Source organism: Anabrus simplex, chromosome X (assembly GCF_040414725.1).
Source record: "Anabrus simplex isolate iqAnaSimp1 chromosome X, ASM4041472v1, whole genome shotgun sequence".
Lineage (NCBI taxonomy): Eukaryota > Metazoa > Arthropoda > Insecta > Orthoptera > Tettigoniidae > Anabrus > Anabrus simplex.
The window spans coordinates 199,318,050-199,340,854 of NC_090279.1; the positions used below are offsets into that span (position 1 = coordinate 199,318,050).

At 39.6% G+C, this 22,805-nt stretch overlaps 1 protein-coding gene across 1 annotated transcript in view; it reads right to left on the minus strand.

Moving 5' to 3' along the window:
* The window catches only part of LOC136886071 (uncharacterized), a 41,453-nt gene extending 36,941 nt beyond the window's left edge, over positions 1-4,512 (minus strand). The window contains exons 1-2 of the mRNA XM_067158801.2: positions 4,305-4,512; positions 4,002-4,151 (exon numbers count right to left, since the gene is read on the minus strand). Of these exons, the coding sequence (XP_067014902.2) occupies positions 4,002-4,151; positions 4,305-4,399 (245 nt within the window). The 5' untranslated portion in view covers positions 4,400-4,512. The remainder of the gene's footprint in view (positions 1-4,001; positions 4,152-4,304) is intronic.
* Between the last annotated feature and the right edge of the window lie 18,293 nt (positions 4,513-22,805).

Sequence of the window (22,805 nt, forward strand, 5' to 3'; positions counted from 1 at the left end):
CCGGAACTAGTTTCATGAAATATCTATGTAACTTTTTTAAGGTTACAATAAATAGTATTGAATAGGGGGAAACCTTTAGCTTTTGTATTACATTATATTTTTCTCAATACAGATTAATACAAAATTTATTACCTATGATTAATTTATTTGTGCTTTTATTCTGCCGGGGTTGGTAATGGAATCTATTTCTCATCATTGCCGGGAATGATGTCACTAGGCATTTTACGTCGGCCAATAGCAATTACAAGTAGCTACTTCAGGAACGGGGAATGGTGAGTGTTGCTCTTTATTAGGTTATACAAGTAAATGTATCGTCTTCTATTCTCTTCAAGTCACTTACATTATGAGTCGCAAAGACAGCATCATCACGAATGGTATACGTCGTCATGAAGGTGACCTACTTTGTAGAGGACATTAGGCTACAGAACTGGTTACCATCCACACGACTCTACAAAGAACTAGTCAGTACAAAGGCGGATCAAATATAAACAGGAATTTGAATGTACTGCTGCTGTTAGTAGTAATTATCAGGCAGGGCTTGGCCAGGATATTGGTGTGGGTGTCTGGAAAAAGGGCCTGCGCACGCGCGAACAGCAGTGGAGAGCTGGGCTTCTTCAGTTTGCCATGGGTGAGAAAGAGGTGCACACGTCTGTTGAGCAATGCATCATTATCAAATTTATCGCAAAAGAGGCCACCAAATCTTAAGAAATTTTGAGATGGCTCCGCGCACAGTTTGGGGAAGAAATTTTTTCACAGACTCGAGTGTATGACTGCGCTAAAAAATTTGTGGCAGTAAGAGAAGTTGTGGAAAATGAACCTCATGAAAGGAGAATGCAGAAAAGCATCACTGCAGACAACATTATTGCCATTTGTGACATTATTGCTGAAGATCAGCAAATAAACATTTTGCAAATTGTTTTAGCCATAGGAATAAGTTGCGGAGGATGAACTCCATTTCAGAAAATTGTCTGCCAGTTTGGTTCCTTGTCTCAACCAGGAACAAAAAACTTTACGCCAGGAAGTTTGTCAGAGACTCCTGCGTCGCTACGAGGAGGAAGGAGAGGATTTCTTGCGTCGTATTGTGACTTGTGATGAAACTTGGGTGCACCATTACACCCCAGAATCAAAGCAAGCAAGCAAGCAAGCAAGCATGGAGTAGCGGTGAAGAGACGAAGCAGGTACCGTCAAAGCCAAAACACACCCATATGCTGGAAAGGTGCTTGCAAGCGTTTTCTGGGACTCCGCGGGCATTTTTCTGGTGGATTTTATTCACGAACAAAGGACAATTAATGCAGCCTATTACCGTTGCCTTTTAGATGAAGCAAAAGCTGCATATCACGACAAGCGATGCCGGCAACTGACCCAAAATGTCATTCTTCTCCATGCCAATTCAAGACCGAAAACTGCCATTTTAATGTAGGGAAGACTGGAGAAAATTCACTGAACACCTCTGGAACACCGTCCGTACAGTCCAGATTTATCACCCTGCAACTACCATTTGTTTGGACAACTCAAACAAGACCTAGGACGACTGTGGTTCGATGATGATGCAAGTGTAGAAGAATTTGTGCGTGACTGGCTCCGCACACTTCCCTCTTCTTTCTATCAGGACGGCATCAAAAACTTACCAATCTGATGGAGAAAATGTGTATCGAAGGCAGCACGCTATGTAGAAAAGTGAGCTCTATATGTGTACGTCTTATGGCGACGATGGGATAGGAAAGGCCTAGGACTTGGAAGGAAGCGGCCGTGGCCTTAATTAAGGTACAGCCCCGGCATTTGCCTGGTGTGAAAATGGGAAACCACGGAAAACCATCTTCAGGGCTGCCGACAGTGGGGCTCGAACCCACTAGCTCCCGATTACTGGGTACAGGCCACACTTAAGCGACTGCAGCTATCGAGCTCGGTGCCAGAGAAAAAGGAAGAAAAACGGAGATAGGACTAGAGTTCTACACAACTTCAGCGATGATGGACGACAGCTGGAAAAAAGGAGTGCAAGAGCCAGCACTACGTCACAACAAGAATAGCAATCCATGGGTTTCACCACAAAATATGCGAGAACAAGAGATTCCATCAACTAAATGAAGAATGCCAGTGTGTACTATGTGGACAGAGTTGTGGGGAATACCATATAATAATATGTGCAAAGAGAACAAAATCTCATTAAAATTGAAGTCCGTGACTTCCGATATTAGTCCATGTGGAGTGACTTTCCTTTTCTTCTTGCAGCCTTCTTGCAGAGAACGTGGTCAGGGCGGTGGACAAGGCTGCCAACCTCTCTAGCTAAGTATTGAGATGGGACAGGCCCCCAAGTTAGAGTCGCTAAGTGGCTTTAGGCCTCTAGTTTCCGCTGTGCAAACACCATTGGTCTGTGCTGGTTAAGGGAAGGGTGCACAAGACCATTGGTCTGAATTGGTTAGGGTAGGGGTGGGGACATGCAAGGGGTTCTGGGGCTGCAAACCTGCGGGTTAGATCTGCGAAGCGGCCGTAGGTCTCTAGTTTCCCCTGTGCAAACACCACTGACCTGCGCTGGTTAGGGTACTGTTTCGGTGACAGCAGCGCATTCTATGTGGGCTAGAGGTGCAAAGCTGAATTACCAATTTGTTTTATACCTCAGACTGACGAGGGGCGATTAGAATGTATTTTATATGGTACAGTGTTAGAAAGCTAAATTACAACTGTTGTCAGTACTTTTTCAAAATAAAGACTGATTAGGGTATGGTTTAACTCTCTTCAGTACTTTCTTAAAACACAGATTTGGTCCAGGCCAATTAGAACAGAATCCTGTATTCAGCATTGGTTGTGCTTTTATTCTGTCCATGTTCGTAGTACATACATACATACATACATACATACATAATCCCACGTCGTTCCATCTTAAGCGATGAGTTGGCGAACGAGGCTTCTCCACCAGCTGCGGTCACTGAACTTCTCTCCTTCTTCGATGCTTTCCAAAGTATGTCCTCGCTGTTGAATGTCAATCTTTGTAATACAATCTGGTAAAAATGAAATGGCGTATGGCTTTTAGTGCCAGGAGTGTCCGAGGACATGTTTGGCTCGTCAGGTGCACGTCTTTTGATTTGACACCCATAGGCGAGCTGCGCATCATGATGAGGATGAACTGATGATGTAGACGACACATACACCCAAGCCCCCGTGCCAGCGAAATTACCAATGATAGTTAAAATTCCTGAGCCTGCCGGGAGTCGAACCCAGGGGCCCTGTGACCAGTACGCTAACCATTTAGCCATGGAGCCAGACAATTCAATCTGGCTATTACGACTAACGATGATGATGACACATGCAACTTTACGTTGGCCAAGAGGAATGCAAGTTCAGAATTCAGCAATACACAATGGCGACTGTTGCTCTTTACTTGGTTATATAAGTAAAAGTACTTCTGGGGGCGGGATGGTGGGTTTCAGAGATATCACAATGAACATGTCTCTCTTCTAATAAAAGGATTTCCAAGTAGGATTTCCATAAATTCTAACTCCAATTAATGTTTCTAAGGTTGGAAGTCACGGGCTTAAACTCAAAATCTCTTACAGATTATAGCAAAAAATTAAACTGATGCTCTGGATTTCTGTAAATTAATGCTCCACTTGAGTGCTCTTTCTTGTTAATAATAATAATAATAATAATAATAATAATAAGAAGAAAATGTACTTCTGGGGGCGGGTTGGTGCATTCCTGGACATCGCAATGAACACATCTCAACCCTGAAAGAAACATCAAGTAAGATTTCCATAATGTCTACTTCCTTACAATGTTACAAATCTTGGGTATCACGAGTCAACTTTTGCGAAATTAAATTTTTATGCCCATGGACTTCAATAAAATATTATAAACTCACAGAGACTTGCAGACTGAACACCAAAAGGATAACCGTCTATAGGCCTAATGAAGATATTTGTATGGTTCCAATAATAATTTTCTCTATTTAAAACAGTGAAGCGCACTTAAAAGTTTTATACACAAGCACAATTTAATTAACTTACCCTTGACTATACAGTTTAGGATTCCTAAAATCTGTGGAAATGAAGTGATCTGAACATATCCTGTATGTGCTATTTACGTATTCAGGTCCCTCTTTCTTGTAAACTTCATCTAAATCACTTCTTCCACATTTCAGAACCCACTGATCACACCTACAATAAAAAACAACATATTAAAATTTAACCTATAAGTGCAACTTGTAGGCCATTGTTTACTTTCGATTAAATTAATTAATCTAAAAGTAGTTGTTGCACAACTAAATGCGGTGTGCACAATAATATTTTGCAATATTGGAATTTACTTACACTGTTTTGTCTCGTGGAAAGCGGAAGAAAGATTTCGATAGCTTCACAAGTTCAAAGTTACGACAGCCATAAACAGCACAAATCTTACCAGACATGGTTCAATGCTTGTCTGTTTGTAATTTCAAAAACTTTTTTTAACACAGGATGAATTAAATTTCCATGAAAAATATTCTTCGTAAAGCAAATCCAAGTAGAACATTTCACACCACATCAGCTGATCGGTAACACTACGACACTCCGTCGTCATTACGCAAGGCCGGGCCGCTAGGTGCGCTGGCAATCAACGTCTTGCGATATCTCAAGAGAGGGGCAATACTGTTGCCTACGTTATATAGCGTAGGTAACGATTCGAATACACTTGCCTTTGGTTACGTTCACTTAAAGACCCAATATGGCGACTCTAAAGGAGCATTCGTGACTTGACCTCCCTAGACAGACCTTGTAACATACATGTTGCTAAGAGAGAGAGAAAAAAAGAAAAAAGTTACGTACAAATAGACCCCATCATGACTTACGCCTTAGAACACGCCTGGGAACACCTATCGAAGGACACCCTAGCTATACACTAGAAAGAGCGAAGGTCATGTATTTCAAAAAGTTCTCTGCCTGGCAAAAAAACCGCTCCTTCGAGACTAACCTCTGAGCTCACAAGACAACCGTTCTATATAGCAGAACTGCGATTAAAAATACCACTGCCCTCTACGACACAATACCAAACTTTACATCAGGAATTGAGATTAAAACAGGTAAATATACGGGTAGCTTTTTACCAAACGTTAGAATGGTTTAATGACTACGAACTACGACATACCATAACGCGCTTCTTATTAAGTATTCATACGCCATTGAAAAGGGCAGGCAAAACAATATGATTTTGACAGGCATCTCATGACGAGTTATCCGACCTATTTATAACGATGCTGCGGAACAGCACGGGTCATGTAGTACCATTTTTAAATAGGCTTTAATAAGAGAGAATATATTCCAAAGCACCTAAATATACAGTACACAATCCTCGATCTTGTCAGTTGTCACAGACTTCAGAACGGTCTACTGTAGTAACATGTCGATCGAGGCTTGGCAACACTGCTTACCACTGTGCGAGGCGCGAACACAAAGTGAATTTTCAGACTCCAATGTGTTCTCGTTTATTTCACAGCATTATTCACCTTCTATTGTGCTTTTTTATGCTTGGCATGTTTAAACAGAGTCTACAATAGCGTATTTATACTCCTCTCACAGGTGAGTTTAAGTAACGGTCGGTCGACTCTTGGCAACATTGCTTACTACTGTGCCAGGCGGGAACTCGAAAAGAATTTTCAGACTCCAAAGTGTTCTCGTTTATTTCACAGCATTATTCACTTTCTGCTGTACTTAGCACGCTTAAACTAAGTCTACACTAGCGTGCATATTCCTCTTACAGGTGAGTGATATAAAATACAAACTTTTCCCCTAATCGAGGCCACATTGAAGAGTGTGCTTTAGTGTAGGCTAAATATGAATTTTTACATTCATAAATTTTTACAGTCACTAAGATTGAAATGTCTTAGGCATAAAATCTGCCGAGTATGGTATTCTAAAATATATTTTTTAAACTTTCAAGTTGATTTCTCCTGCCTTTTGTATCAGGCTATGCTTCATTTCCTCAAAGCTAGAATGTTCACTTTTTGGCCACAGAACAAATCAATCAATCAGTCGCACAGATGGCAGATTCCCTGTTAATTATTTACATAGCGTTTCCTTAAATGTTTCGAAAGAACTTCAAAATTTATTGAGCATTTCCATTGATCATTTTTTCCAATCCCCAATTAATTCCCCTTTCGTATGAATGATTATTTGCCCCAATTTGTTCTTGAATTCAAACTTAGTATGATCTTTCCTACTTTTAAAAATTCCTCTATTCGTCTACTAACGTCATTCCACACCATCTCAGAACATACCACTTAGTCAAGCATTTCGTCTCCATACTCCCAAGTCTTCCCAGTTCAAAGTTTGCAACATTTTTGTAAGCCGACTTGTTTGTCAGAAATCACCCAGAACAAATCATGCTGCTTTCTTTTGCATCTTCCCCAGTTCTCGGTAGTTCTGGTGTGGGTCCCATAATTTGGAACTATACTCCAATTGGGGAAGAGCCTCCGTGGCTCAGACGGCATCGCGTCGGCCTCTCACCGCTGGATACCGTGGTTCAAATCCCGGTCACTCCATGTGAGATTTGTGCTGGACAAAGCGGAGGCGGGACAGGTTTTTCTCCGGGTACTCCGGTTTTCCCTGTCATCTTTCATTCCAGCAACACTCTCCATTATCATTTCATAGCATTTATCACTCATTAATAAATCACCTTGGGTGTGGCAACGCCATTGTAATAACAGCCCATATATGTTTCATACATTACATCCCTGACCCGGTCAATGACTGGAAAACAGGTTGTAGGTTTTCATACTCCAATTGGGGGTCTTACCAGAAACTTATACTCCCTCTCTTTTTCATCATTACTACAATCTAAAATACCCTCATAACCTTGAGAAGAGATCTGTAACATTTCTTTACGACCTCTTTAATATGATTACCCCAATGTGTAGATAGTTTAGTAGAAAAAAAAAAAAGCATCTACTAATGACACTTACTTTGACATTTAACAGAGGTGGTTTCAATGTTTCATTGGACCTGGTGTCCGCCTGGTGGTCAAGATTGTTAAGGCATCAAGTCTGTACGGTCCGATACCGTGATTAGCCAGTTTGAGTAAAAAAAATTTACCATCAGAATGTTGGCTGGCAGGGTGGAAGAGGTGGTGGTATACAATTTCAAATCACTAGATTTGCAAGGCTAAAGTCTGGATTCAGTTCAAAACCTCGCCACAGTTTCATATGGAGTGAGGGCATATGACACTGTTGATGGTGATTTGTCCATCGGATGGGGATGTAAAGCTTTGAGCCGACCTCTTGGTGTTATCAACAAATTAATCTAAAAAGCCACCTAATCGATACTTTATTTCTTTTGCCTTAGGCAAAATTAAGAATACATTAGCACACACAGAACATGTTTCGACCACTTAGTGGTCATCTTCAGCTGTATATAAATATCTTAGATGAGAACATTTGGACAGTAAGCACATTAGATCTTAAAACTATGTCCCATGGGATCCTAAAAACTATTGTTCTACGTGCTTTAAATGGAAAGGGAGGGGGGTTGGGGCTAAGGAAATATGTGTGAATGATACTAAATTACAATTCGCGTCTACAATTGTGTTTAAAAACCTGTATACTAAAGTACATATTTAGCATATTTAAAAGCGTCTATGGTGAAATACTATTGTAATAACACTAGGTGGCATGAATAAAAAGTCAGTGTTTGTAACAATCTTCAGGCATTTGTGAGAAGAATACTTAATTAAAATTCACATCTGCAGTGATGTTAAAAACCTTGTTTTCTAATAAACATACTTTAAAATCTCCTAAAGCGTTTATGGTGAGGAACTTATTTAAAAAAAAAAAAAAAACACTTGTGCTTGAATAAAAGTCTATGTCATTGAATACCAGTCTTCAGGTATTTTGTTGTTTATAATTTGTGTTGAATATCTTCCTTAACTGTTGCACTTATGGTTATGGTAAAAGGCCGTGTTGACTGTTTAACTTCCGAGAATTGCTCTTTGGATTGTGGTAAAAGAATGTGTTGGCCGTTTGACTTGCTAAAATCCTATGGTAGTTTCTATTATATAAAATGGCGGTCTTCTGATTAGGGGTAGCTTGCCTCACGATCTTATCTGGGAAATGTTTATTCCACGCTGCCTTGGGGATCTGCCTTTGTGCACGACCTAGTGTAGTAGCGGTGTCAATACGGCCATGAAGTGGACAGCTTGCAATACTCTTGGTGTTATTCGACAGGAGTAGGCTATGTGCTGATGCCAGGTTTCACCCTCTCCCTACGTCATCATCATCATCATTATATTCTAAAGGCTAAGCCTTGTCGCTGCAGCCATAGATGTCTATCTTGAGCCAGTCTTTTCAACTCAGCATAGGTCTTGCAGTTCATTCTCAGAAGCAGGTTCTTGAAATAAGACACTCTGGGTTGTCCTCTTCCACTTTTCCCTGCAGTTCTTTCTTCAGTGATGTTACAAAGGAACTCCTCATGCCACAGAATGTGAACAGTAAATTTTACTTTCCATTTATCAATTTCAGTTATTAGATTCCGTTTTCCTTCTATCTCTCTGAGAACTTCAGTATTGCTCTTAATTCAGTCCAACTTATCCTCTGCATTCTTCTCCAGATCCACATTTCAATTACCTCTAGTCTTTTTTTTTTCCTTGCATTCTTAATGCCCAGCATTCACAACCATACAGAAACATGTTCCATACAAAGGTTTTTGCAAAAGCCTTCCGACTTTGAATATCTATATATTTGTTGGCCAGCAAATGCTTTTTATCTTGGAAGGCTCTCTTTGCCATTCCCATCCTTTTCATGACTTCTGACAGTAGCAGTGATTAGGGGGTGCTAGAGATGGCAGTTCCCACCCACCCCACCCCCACTTTATGGAGGGAAAAATTAAAATTTTATTCCATTTTAGCCTCCTAAAACTAGGAATTATTTAAAAAAATCATTTTCCGTATTCAAACCCTGTTGTCTATAAACCTAATTGTTTCCTCTAATATCTTTAAATATTACTGAGCGTAAATATGCACAAAATGTCATTTAACGCAGCTAACCGATTCGTACAGTGTCACAGCAAGTAGTGGGAACTCATACAGTAACGTGTAGAAGAGCGATTACTAGCCAATGGCACAAAACCTTAATTGCGAGTACATATGCCACATCGGCACCTGACAACTACGTTAGGGTGACAAGTCTTTATTTTGCTCCAAATAGCTCAGCAGAAGTTACCCCATCATTACCTTCCTTTCCCTACTTTCCCCTCCAAACTCGGGGCTTCGCGCAGGTTTGTGTCATCAGATAGAAATCACACTTTTAGCATATGTTGTGAGAAAGGGAAACAGGGGTAGATTTTTGCCAAAGTCATGGACAATGAGATATGATTCCCCCACTTGCTACGCGCATTTGTCAATTTGTCTCACTCAATCAATGTGTCTGTGTAGTTCTTTTTTGTTGTATAATAATGCCGCGCTTCTATTTAATTGTAATGTAGTTGTCCTTTTGGTGAAAGTTTTATTGTCTAGTATTGAATCAATACCACAAAAACTTTTATAACCAGCAGTTAGGTTGGTAAACTTTCAAACCTTACTTCTTTGTCGGAATTTGCTCAGAGAGCATCCATATTTTTCAATTTTGTTTCTCCCCCCACCCACCCAATATATCCTGCGGATTCCTGGTACTTTTTATTGTCTATACATTGACTTTTGATATGCTCCAAATATAACTCGTGATTAGGGTTCCTAGGTGGCAAAACTGTTTCACTTACTCAATTTTATCAGAGCCAATTTTGAAATATGTTATAGGTGTTTTCTTACATTTACATAATATGATGGTTTTTGTTTTCGTTGTATTAATTTTGAGGTTCCATTTGCCTAAAGTTTCTGCTAGTATGTTGATCATTCTCTACAAGCCATTAGAAAAATAAATAAATTCAGACCTGGTATACTTTATTATTGACACTGCTAGCTGTGTCCGAAGTGCATTGATTTCCAGTACAGTAATGTTAATGAAGACTGTCTGAAGAGTGTATTAACCCGCAAGTGGTCGCTAGCCGAAATGTAACGTGAGTAGTCGTGTGTGAGACTTTCTCTCACATTAAAATAAATATGACATTTTTCACAGTTTTATGGTACGTAAGGCTGAAATTTACTACTGAAATTAATTGCAAGTTCTACCTTATATATTTTAGATAAAAATGAAATGATCAGCTGTTTATTAATGACACAAATTACTACTTAAAATAAAATATGCAATGTACATAAAAATAACATCTGTCCTGAAGTTGTAATATTTACATACAAAAAGGTTTCTGAACACAATAACATTTTCAAAAACAAGAAGTGCTCATAATACAAGGTCTTGTTGCGTAATGACATCTGTGGTTTTACTCTTGAGCACTTTCCAAGCAGTCGGGACAAGTGTACACAGAATGCTCGGGACAGATCGGTTTTTCACAAGTATTACACACTTTCTTTGTTTTCCTGGTCTTTCTGCTAGGGTAAAACCCACAAAACTCAGGTCGAACGTCTTCAAGTTCCCTTTTCTTTGGTTGTTGAACCCCTGTAATTCTTTTAATAGCATCGTGTGAAGTCTGCGGCAGGTTTGTGATGGAAGAACGGCTTATGAGGTGTGGCTTCATGAGATCAAGAGCCAGTGTCTTCAAAAAATACACGCCTTGCTACTAATAATAATAATAATAATAGTCGTATGGCCTCAGCTACCGTGTGCAGACATTTCAATTTGACGCCATCTGGCTGTCTGCTCGTCAATTTCAACGTTCCGTTTGACTGTAGGCCCACTAGATGGCAGACCGAGTAAACCAAAACTCTCTTCGGCGTCTATGGCTGAGATTTAATGAATTTTGTCGGGTAAACACCAAATGTGTCACCAGAGATCTTTTACATGCCGACATCGTACGACATGGAGTGTCGATTGGACTTTTTTCCGCCCTTAAAAAATCCGACTTCCTCTGCCGGGTTTGAACCCGCCATCTTGGGATCCGGAGGCCGACACTCTACCACTGATCCACAGAGGCAATCGCCTTGCTACTGATTCGTTGGTATTTTCCCTGTATATTCTCTGGCTGTTTATTCTACCAATATTCAGAAGTGAAAAGAATATCGTCAGAGGCCACCTGCAACTTACTCTGGACACGGAATATTGACCTTTCAACTCATCCACGACATCTACGCCTCCCTTTGTCAAGTTATAAAACGTCATTATTTCCGATTTCTGTTGTTCACCCGCATCCTCATCAATTTTGTCGTCAGAATGAAGGGTGGACAAAAGTAACACAGTCTTGCCCTTCCTAGGAACGTACGACACCAATAAGCCAGTTTTTGAAAATCCAAACATACTGCTCTACTGTGGCCTATCTTTTACATTGAGAAATGAAGGTGGAATTTCTTTCTTATATTTTTGCAGTGTTCCAGCAATAGTGGTCCTGTTTTCAAGAAGATCCTTTGCCAGCAGCAAAGATGTGAAGTAGTTATCCATAGTAATGTTTCTTCCTGTGTTCAGTATGGGAGCAACAATACGCTTTACAGCGCTACTTGCACTATTGTCAACTTTGTAAGGGCCTTCAGGCTGCTCACCTGCATATATTTCTAAGTTGGCGGTATAGAACATGCATGCACCTAATGCACCTACTAGCGCATTAACTTTTATGCCATATTTATCTGGATTATTTGCAATGTATTGTCGGAACTTACACCGACCACGGAAAGCGTCCAGCAATTCATCCACAGTTGTACATTCCCCAACCTGATAATTTGCTTTACATCGACCGACGAAATGATCAAAAACTTTTCGCATAGGTGCTAAATTATCACTCGTCTTTCGCAGATTTCTGTCATTTACGTCGTCAAACCTGACTGCTCGAAGCAACAAATAAAACCTTCTCATGGTCATGGTAGCCCTGAAGCATTCCGGTGCAGTCCCATCATCACTCCATAATTCTTCGATATTCACGTGCTGAGCTTTCTTTACTCCAGCTAGATAAAGAAGACCGAATAAGGCACTAATGTCTTCAAAGTTTGTGTCCTTACGGTCTCTTTCACGGTTATAATTTTTGCGAAGTTTTCTGAGATAAATATTGGTATTCTGATCTATATCACTTACGGTTGTGTCAGGGAAAAACAATTTCCAGCAATCCAGAATTGTTTTCGCATCTTTTGCCACCTGCTTTACACCTGGAAGGTGAGTAACTATGTTACGTCTTGCAGTGCGTACATTAGGAGGGGGAGGATGCATCAACCACTCAGTTACTTTGTCTTTTCCTAAATAACTAGGCACATAAGTATGAAGCTCGCCACACTCCGATTCACTGGATGCAGACTGACCTGTGTCCGCAAAATGTTTGCTATGTTCACTTTCATTATCACTCTCATTCGTTTGGTCATCATCGTCTCCTAAGTCTTCTGTTAGGTGAGATTCCTGTCGCCATGCATTAATGTCTGAAAATAACTATATTGGAAATTAGACTTAAATTCAATCACATGTCAGTATGTAATATTGAAAATATAAGACTTTACGACAGTCGCAATACAAAACCAAGAATAAAGTACATTAGGTCTTCTCTCAACATGTGAGTTACCTGGATTTTGTAACAGCGCTAATTCAACTAACATTCTTCCTCGACTCAACATTTTTGAAGACACACTTATCAGTAACTGCAGATGGCGAATGTTCCACGCACGACCTAAGTCAAATGCTAATGCGTACAACAGGAGTAAGTTTTTCCCGCTCCACTTCAACATTAATACCAATGTCATTAGTCGCGCGATGAGATAAACTCTCACGCAGCGTGCACAGACATATAGGAACCTTTGTTCTGACTAGGGGACGGGGTGCTTACCCTTCAAATGTGAATCACTCTACTCACGACAGTTACAAACTCAGCTAGAAGAGGGAGCAGTCATTTCCCTTTCATCATTGTGAAGTAATATCACAATAAAAAATTATGTGAGAGAAAATCTCATATAGCGACCATTCGCGGGTTAACTGTTGTCTCTAAAACTGTTGTTTGGTGATCCAGGTTTCCAAATTATCTGTGCCTGTGTGGAGTGGCTATAAGTAGACTGCGTGAAATAATATTTTCAGTTATACTAATGTTTTGCTAAGTAATTATTCGGTGTCAATGAACGATGCTGTTGATACCAGCAAACTTGTGTATGGGAAGAGAAAGTTAGTCACTTTAAAAAGGTAAACTTGCTGTAAATTATTTACGTACTGCCCATGTGTGAGATTTTGAGGGTGTAGAGGCCTACATTTCTTCATGACATAACCCTCTTTGATTGGACCCAATCACATTACATAATTACACTTGCCATTTGCGATATATGTAATTGAAATAACATAGGTTACATCTTACGATATCTTGAACATGTGTGTGTACAATATTAATTCCGTAATATTACTGTTCCTAGTTCAGTTTACCATCAGGTGTGTGTATAAGTCAGGTTGTGAGTTTCACAAATAGGAAAAATTCCTCTCAGTTTTAATTACTGCATTGATGGGGTGAAAGTTCCTTATGGGGATCACTGTATGTACCTAGCTATTAATATAAGGAAAGATCTTCATTGGGGTAATCACGTAAATGGGATTGTAAATAGAGGGTACAGATCTCTGCACATGGTTATGAGGGTGTTTAGGGGTTGTAGTAAGGTTGTAAAGGAGAGGGCATACAAGTGTCTGGTAAGACCCCAAATAGAGTATGGTTCCAGTGTATGGGACTCTCACCAGGATTACTTGATTCAAGAACTGGAAGAAATCCAAAGAAAAGCAGCTTGATTTGTTCTGGGTGATTTCCGACAAAAATATTGCAAAGTTTGGGCTGGGAAGACTTAAACCTCCAAGTGATATGAGTCGTTATTAACGACTCATTTATGCCTTTGTGATTTGATAAAGTTGTTACTAATGACTCATTTTTTTAGAGCCATGTTGCTGGCAACCATTTAATGAATATCATCGAGCTTTGCACTAATTGATAGTTCAGTTCATTGGCTATTTCGTGTTGATAAGGCTCTGGATTTTAATTCATTCAACAGTGACTAAAGCATTTATCATCTGTCCTGTAGCAGAACCAAAAAAAAAAAAAATTTCAATCTTCTCGGCATCACTGTATTTGATGCATTTGTTTCGTATTCTAAGAATACAGACAAGCCTATAGACTGAGATGAGTTTGTGGACTGCATTGTATTAGATTTAGCAGATGGAGTTCAGCCTGAACATCCAAGACTCAGCTAACAAAAAGAAAGATTACGCATAGTTTGTTCGGAAGATCCTGCCGTAAAAAGAAAGCGAAGCAACTTCTGGTGCCCTAAGTGTAATTGTTGCGTTCATCCTACTTGCTACCATAAGTTGAAACACTTCTACAGGCCCGTAATAAAGGGGAGGAAAATAAAAACTCTTGCAAGTGACTCGAAGTAAAGAATTATGCCCGAAGATGCGATGTACATAGTTTTGGTTTTTTTGTACATAACTTTCTGTCCTTTAGTTTTATGGAAAATATGTGTTCTAAGTCTTTTGTTGCTAAGAAAATGGTGAACATTTTATACATTTATCTTTTGTTTTGGTCTTTTATAGATTTGAAGCTACGTAAAGTGAACGTTGAAACATTGTTTTCTCAAAAGTGAAAATTGTAATTCACCACCCCCAATAAAATTGAACCAAGGTATGTACCCAATATTATTACATAAATACATTCTCTAGTTTATACTGAACAAAAATATATGTAATATGATATATTTTACTGTCATTTTGTATTTTTTATGAATTTGTTAAAAAAACTTGTATGAAGACGTTACAGTCGCTTATCACTTAAGAGTTTTTTATGTATCTCTTGGAGGGTTAAGAGAAAGAAGACGAACTGCTCGACTATGAGATATGTTACAAGTTATTATCCTCATGATTTTTCCATATTGAAAGTCTGTTGCCAACAGACAAGCAAACACTGCTGTAATGGGAGGACGTGTATAACATCTAGATACATAGAAATGACGTTCCATTCAACTACCAAGTATTCTCTACTAAGGGCCTTACATCCCATGTGACTACATTGTTTATCTACAGTTTTCCGTTATGATATTCTCAGCACCGGGCGAGTTGGCTGTGCGTAGAGGGGCGCGGCTGTGAGCTTGCATCCGGGAGATAGTAGGTTCAAAACCCACTATCGGCAGCCCTGAAGATGGTTTTCCGTGGTTTCCCATTTTCACACCAGGCAAATGCAGGGGCTGTACCTTAATTAAGGCCACGGCCACTTCCTTCCAACTCCTAGGCCTTTCCTATCCCATCATCGCCATAAGACCTATCTGTGTCGGTGCAATGTAAAGCCCCTAGCAAAAAAAAAAAAAAAGATATTCTCAGCAATAATTCCAGCTAACATTTTATTTTATAACTGTCTCTAATGACAAACTTTGCATACTTACCCGTTATATTTTGTGATGCACCAATACGTATTTCACAATTCACTCAAAATTCATATTCTTGTACAAATGCTATCATTTTTATCAGTTTGAACACACGGACTTTAACTTTGGGCAAGATCTTTTGTGACTCACTTGGATATACTAAAGACAATGGGTTGGGATATAGTACCATATCTGAAGTATTTATTTGATTATTGTTTGCATGAAGGAACTTTACCAAATGAACGGAGAGTTGCTATAGTAGCCCCTGTATATAAAGGAAAGGGTGATAAACATAAAGCTGAAAATTACAGGCCAGTCAGTTTGACATGCATTGTATGTAAGCTTTGGGAAAGCATTCTTTCTGATTATATTAGACATGCTTGCAAAATTAATAACTGGTTTGATAGAAGGCAGTTTGTGTTATTCCACTGAAGCCCAACTTATAGGATTCCAGCAAGGTATAGCAGATATCCTGGATTCAGGAGGTCAATTGGACTGTATCGCGATTGACCTGTTTAAGGCATTTGATAGGGTTGATCATGGGAGACTACTGGCAAAAATGAGTGCAATTGGACTGAATGGGTTGCTCTGTTTCTAGAAAATAGAACTCAGAGAATTAGAGTAGGTGAAGCTTTATCTGTCCCTGTAAAAATTAAGAGGGGAATTCCTCAAGGCAGTATTGTTGGACCTTTGTGTTTTCTTATATTTATCAATGATATGTGTAAAGAAGTTGAATCAGAGATAAGGCTTTTCACAGATGATGTTATTCTGTGCAGAGTAATAAATAAGTTACAAGATTGTGAGCAACTGTAAAATGACCTCGATAATGTTGTGAGATGGACAGTAGGCAATGGTATGATGATAAACGGGGATAAAAGTCAGGTTGTGAGTTTCACAAATAGGAAAAGTCCTCTCAGTTTTAATTACTGCATTGATGGGGGTGAAAGTTCCCCTTGGGGATCATTGTAAATACCTAGGTATTAATATAAGGAAAGATCTTCATTGGGCTAATCACATGAATATGATTGTAAATAAAGGGTACAGATCTCTGCACATGGTTATGAGGGTATTTAGGGGTTGTAGTAAGGATGTAAAGGAGAGGGCATATAAGTCTCTGGTAAGACCCCAACTAGAGTATGGTTCCAGTGTATGGGACCCTCACCAGGATTACTTGATTCAAGAACTGGAAAAAATCCAAAGAAAAGCAGCTTGATTTGTTCTGGGTGATTTCCGACAAAACATTAGCGTTATAAATGTTGCAAAGTTTAGGCTGGGAAGACTTGGGACAAAGAAGATGAGCTGTTCGACCAAGTGGTATGTTTATAAATCTCATGTTTATTCCGTATTGGCTCAACACAACTAAGGTTAAGTTAAGAGTAAGTTCCCACCTTCCAATACTTATCAATTTCTATATAATAGACTTATTATATATTATTATTATATATTATTATTATTATTATTATTATTATTATATATTATGTAATTAATAAGTCTATTATATAGAAATTGATAAGTATTGGAAGGTGGGAACTTACTCTTAACTTAACCTTAGTCAAGTGGTATGTTGCGAGAGACTATTCTCATTTTAGATCCCGTATTGAAAATCAATTGAAAGGAGAATAATAAAACTTTGTTTTACACCTATTCAATAGTTAACTAGCTCACAAAAGTAGGATTTCATCCTTATTTTATTGCCAAATTATTAAAAACGTGGTACGTGTTTTGCTCATTTTCTGAGCATCTTCAGCCATATTGTCATCACAATGTTAATGTACATAGCAGGTTGCTGAGTGACTAACACTTTCAGTAATATTCCGATCTAATTATGTGATTTTTATCTTCAGTTCTGCCATTGCATGCAACCATGTTTGATTAGCACCTGTCAAGCCAGAGATTATACACTTCCTCTGATTGAATGAAAATCTACAACCTGTTTTCCAGTCAGTGACCGGGTCAGGGATGGAATAAATGGAGGATAGCAATTGAGCCAGCTGCCGAAGCCTGTCACATTCCTCTGGGGAATGATTAATGGCTGACAGATGGAATGAAATGATAGTGGAGAGTGTTGCTCGAGTGAAAGATGACAGGGAAAACCGGAGTACCTGGAGAAAAACCTGTCCCGCCTCCGCTTTGTCCAGCACAAATCTCACATGGAGTGACCGGGATTTGAACCATGGAACCCAGCGGTGAGAGGAGGACGCTCTGCCGCCTGAGCCATGGAGCCTTCACCTCCTCTGATTATGGAAGAATATTATTCTGTCCTATACACTCTTTGATTTCCTGACCTTCTCCAGCTTCTTAATATACTCAACAGATGGCATAACTTTCCTAATATCTTACATGGTGATAATAAATACATCGACGCATTTTTCGCCATTGTAAAGCATGCACAGGCGCGAAGGTATCAAGTCGACTAGCCTTCTATACGACCAATACCAGTAATAAAGGGCAGAGACAACCTCTTGAAAAAGTTATTGTCTACTTACTTGAACCAGTATCCAGTCACTGCCAATTACTATCTCGTGCAAGATCGTTTGAAAATGTTAAGATCCAGATACACTCGAATGGTCAAAGCACGGTGAATACTGTATGGAAAGAAGTGCTATAAACTATATTACGAATGAATCAGTAATTATGTCTTCTTCTTCCTGATATGTTTCTGGATGTTCAAGTTATTACGTACGGGTATTAAATGTTCATTAAACTATTGACAAAGGCAGGCAAAATAATATGACTACGACAGGCTTATCAAGATGAGTTATCTGACCTGTTTATAACGAATGCTGGGTGTTTGTGTCGTACTTAATGTTCCTTTCCTCACATTAAACGCTTTACACTCCCGCAATTACTATTACACGCAGGTTCATAACATATGGTGCAAGTAGTGGCAAAATATCATTACAGGTCGATGCCACGATTAAATAGCATTTAAAAGTAAATAAGTAAATAAAAATAAAGAATTTTAAATTTCAATCATAAAAATACACGAGAAATTTACTTACCATGCAGATACAAAATCTGTGCATAGCTACAACACACACATCTATAGGTTCATATTAAATGCGAAGAGAATACAATACTTTTTTTATTTTATGGACTGCACCTCAATATCTAGTATGTACTCCCATTGAAGGTTATCTAATGTGCGAATTCCTGTTTACAGTTAGTGTGTAACTGTAAAGAACACACAAAAAATCTGCATCAAGCTTTCACTGCCCTCCCCTAGATGTTAGGAACAGTTAGCAGCTGTCCACTAAAAGATGTGTGGCCTCTTTATAATGTAATAGGAACAAGTAAGGAAGGATAGGATTTATAGAAAGTAGATAAGTTTGTAGAGTAATTACATGAATATAACTGCATCAAGAGAACATTGTCCTTTCAGTAGTCCTAGATTCTAGTTAGTATAGCTGTTAGCATTATTGGCAGGACATTTATATAGCTGCTCCCACATCAAGAGAATATCGTCCTCCCGATCCTGCTAGAATCTAGTGTGTATAGCTGTTAGTATTATTGCCAGGATAGTTATATAGCTGTTCCCACATCAAGAGAACAACATCCTCCTGAAGTTGCTAGAGTCTAGTTTGTACATACACTAGCTTTAGTGGCAGGATACGGGCTGAGTGGCTCAGACGGTTAAGGCGCTGGCCTTCTAACCCCAACTTGGCAGGTTCGATCCTGGCTCAGTCCGGTGGTATTTGAAGGTGCTCAAATACGACAGCCCCGTGTCGGTAGATTTACTGGCACGTAAAAGAACTCCTGCGGGACTAAATTCCGGCACCTCGGCGTCTCCGAAGACCTTAAAAAGTAGTTAGTGGGACGTAAAACAAATAACATTATTATTAGTGGCAGGATACTTATATAACTGCTCCCACATCAAGAGAACATCGTCCTCAGGATACTGCTAGAGACCAACAGACACTAGCTTTAGTGGCAGGATACTTACATAGCTGCTCCCACATCAAGAGAACATCGTCCTCAGGATACTGCTAGAGACCAACAGACACTAGCTTTAGTGGCAGGATACTTACATAGCTGCTCCCACATCAAGAGAACATCGTCCTCAGGATACTGCTAGAGACCAACAGACACTAGCTTTAGTGGCAGGATACTTACATAGCTGCTCCCACATCAAGAGAACATCGTCCTCAGGATACTGCTAGAGACCAACAGACACTAGCTTTAGTGGCAGGATACTTACATAGCTGCTCCCACATCAAGAGAACATCGTCCTCAGGATACTGCTAGAGACCAACAGACACTAGCTTTAGTGGCAGGATACTTACATAGCTGCTCCCACATCAAGAGAACATCGTCCTCAGGATACTGCTAGTGTCTACTTTGTAGAGTCACTAGCTTTAGTTGCAGGTTAATTATATAACTGCTCCCACATCAAGAGAACATCGTCCTCAGGATACTGCTAGAGACCAACAGACACTAGCTTTAGTGGCAGGATACTTACATAGCTGCTCCCACATCAAGAGAACATCGTCCTCAGGATACTGCTAGAGACCAACAGACACTAGCTTTAGTGGCAGGATACTTACATAGCTGCTCCCACATCAAGAGAACATCGTCCTCAGGATACTGCTAGAGACCAACAGACACTAGCTTTAGTGGCAGGATACTTACATAGCTGCTCCCACATCAAGAGAACATCGTCCTCAGGATACTGCTAGTGTCTACTTTGTAGAGTCACTAGCTTTAGTTGCAGGTTAATTATATAACTGCTCCCACATCAAGAGAACATCGTCCTCAGGATACTGTTAGAGACCAACAGACACTAGCTTTAGTGGCAGGATACTTACATAGCTGCTCCCACATCAAGAGAACATCGTCCTCAGGATACTGCTAGAGACCAACAGACACTAGCTTTAGTGGCAGGATACTTACATAGCTGCTCCCACATCAAGAGAACATCGTCCTCAGGATACTGCTAGTGTCTACTTTGTAGAGTCACTAGCTTTAGTTGCAGGTTAATTATATAACTGCTCCCACATCAAGAGAATGTCATACTCCTGATAGTGCTAGATTTTAGTTTGTATAGCCACAAGCTTTATTGGAATGTTAGTTTTATAGCAGCCCCCACATTAGGAGAACATCGTCCTTCTGCTATCACTAGAAGCTAGTTTGCATAGCAACTAGCGTTAGTGACAGGATACTTACATAGCTGCTCCCACATCAGGAGAACATCGTCCTCCTGATACTGACAGAGTCTAGTTTGTATAGCCTAAAGCTTTAGTGGTAGGATAGTTTTATAACCGCCCACGAATCAAGAGAACACCGTCTTCCTGATACTAATAGAACCTAGTATGTATAGCCACTAGATTTTGTGGTAGGATAGTTATATAATTGCTCCGACATCAAGAGAACATCGTCCCCCTGGCACTGCTAGAGTTTAGTTTGTATAGCTATTAGCTTTAGTGGTAGGATACTGAATTAACTACTCCCACATCAAGAGAATGTACTACTCCTGATACTGTTAGAGACTAGCTTGTACAGCCATTAGCTTTAGTGGTAGGATCGTCAAATTACTGCTCCAAAACCAAGAGAGCATTATCCTCCTGTACTGATACAATTAAGATTGTATGGCCATTAGCTTTAGTGGTAGGATATTTATATAACTCCTTCGACATCAAGAGTATGTACTGATACTGATAGAGTTTAATTTCTATATAGCCATTACCTTTAGTGATAGGATAGATATATAACTGCTCCCACATTAAGAGAACATCATCCTCCTCATACTGATAGTCTAGTTTGTATAGCCATAGCTTTAGTGCAGGATAGTGATATAAGTGCTCCCACGTCAAGAGAACATCGTCCTCCTGATACTGATAGTCTATTTTGTATAGCCATAGCTTTAGTGCAGGATAGTGATCTAAATGCCCCCACATCAAGAGAACACCATTCTCCTGATACTGATAGAGTCTAGTTTGTATAGCAATAGGTTTAGTGCAGGATAGTGATATTAGTGCTCTTACATCAAGAGGGCATCATCTTACTGATACTGATAAATTCTAGTTTGTATAGCCATAGATTTAGTGCAGGATAGTGATATAAGTGCTCACACATCAAGAGAACATCGTCCTCCTGATACTGATAAGAGTATAGTTTGCATAGCAATAGCTTTAGTGCAGGATAGAGGTATAATTGCTCCCAAATCAAGGGAATATCGTCCTCCTGGTACTGATAGGGTCTAGTCTGTATAGCTACTACCTTCATTGTAGTATAGAAAAATAACTGCTCCCACATCAAGATCCCACATCAAGAGAACATCATCCTCCTGATACTGATAGAGTCTAGTTTTTACAGCTACTAGCATTAGTGTAGTAAAGATATATAACTACACCCACATCAAGAGAACGCAGTCCTCCTGATACTGATAAGAGTCTAGTTCGTAGAGCCATAGCTTTAGTGCAGGATAGTGATATAAGTGCTCCCACGTCAAGAGAACATCGTTCTCCTGATACTGATAAGAATCTAGTTTGTATAGCCATAGCTTTAGTGCAGGATAGTGATATAAGTGCTCCCACGTCAAGAGAACATCGTTCTCCTGATACTGATAAGAATCTAGTTTGTATAGCCAAGCCTTAGTGAAGGATAGATATATAACTGCCCCCACGTCAAGAGAACATCGTCCTCCGGATACTGATAAGATTCTAGTTTGTATAGCCATAGCTTTAGTGCAGGATAGTGATATAAGTGCTCCCACGTCAAGAGTACATCGTCTTCCTGATACTGATAGAGTCTAGTTTGTATAGCCATAGCTTTAGTGCAGGATAGTGATATAAGTGCTCTCACGTCATAAGAACATCGTCCTCCTGATACTGATAAGAATCTAGTTTGTATAGCCCTAACTTTAGTGCAGGATAGTGATATAAGTGCTACAAGTCAAGAGAACATCGTTCTCCTTATACTGATAAGAATCTAGTTTGTACAGCCAAGCGTTAGTGCGGGATAGTGATATAACTGTTCCCACGTCAAGAGAACATCGTCATCCTGATACTGATAGAGTCTAGTTTGTATAGCCATAGCTTTAGTGCAGGATAGTGATATAAGTGCTCCCACGTCAAGAGAACATCGTCCTCCTGATACTGATAGAGTCTAGTTTGTATAGCCAAGCCTTAGTGCAGGATAGTGATATAAGTGCTCCCACGTCAAGAGAACATCGTCCTCCTGATGCTGATAGAGTCTATTTTGTATAACCATAGCTTTAGTGCAGGATAGTGACATAAGTGCTCCCACGTCAAGAGAATATCGTTCTCCTGATACGGATAAGAATCTAGTTTGTATAGCCATAGCTTTAGTGCAGGATAGTGATATAAGTGCTCCCACGTCAAGAGAACATCGTTCTCCTGATACTGATAAGAATCTAGTTTGTATAGCCAAGCCTTAGTGCAGGATAGATATATAACTGCCCCCACGTCAAGAGAACATCGTCCTCCGGA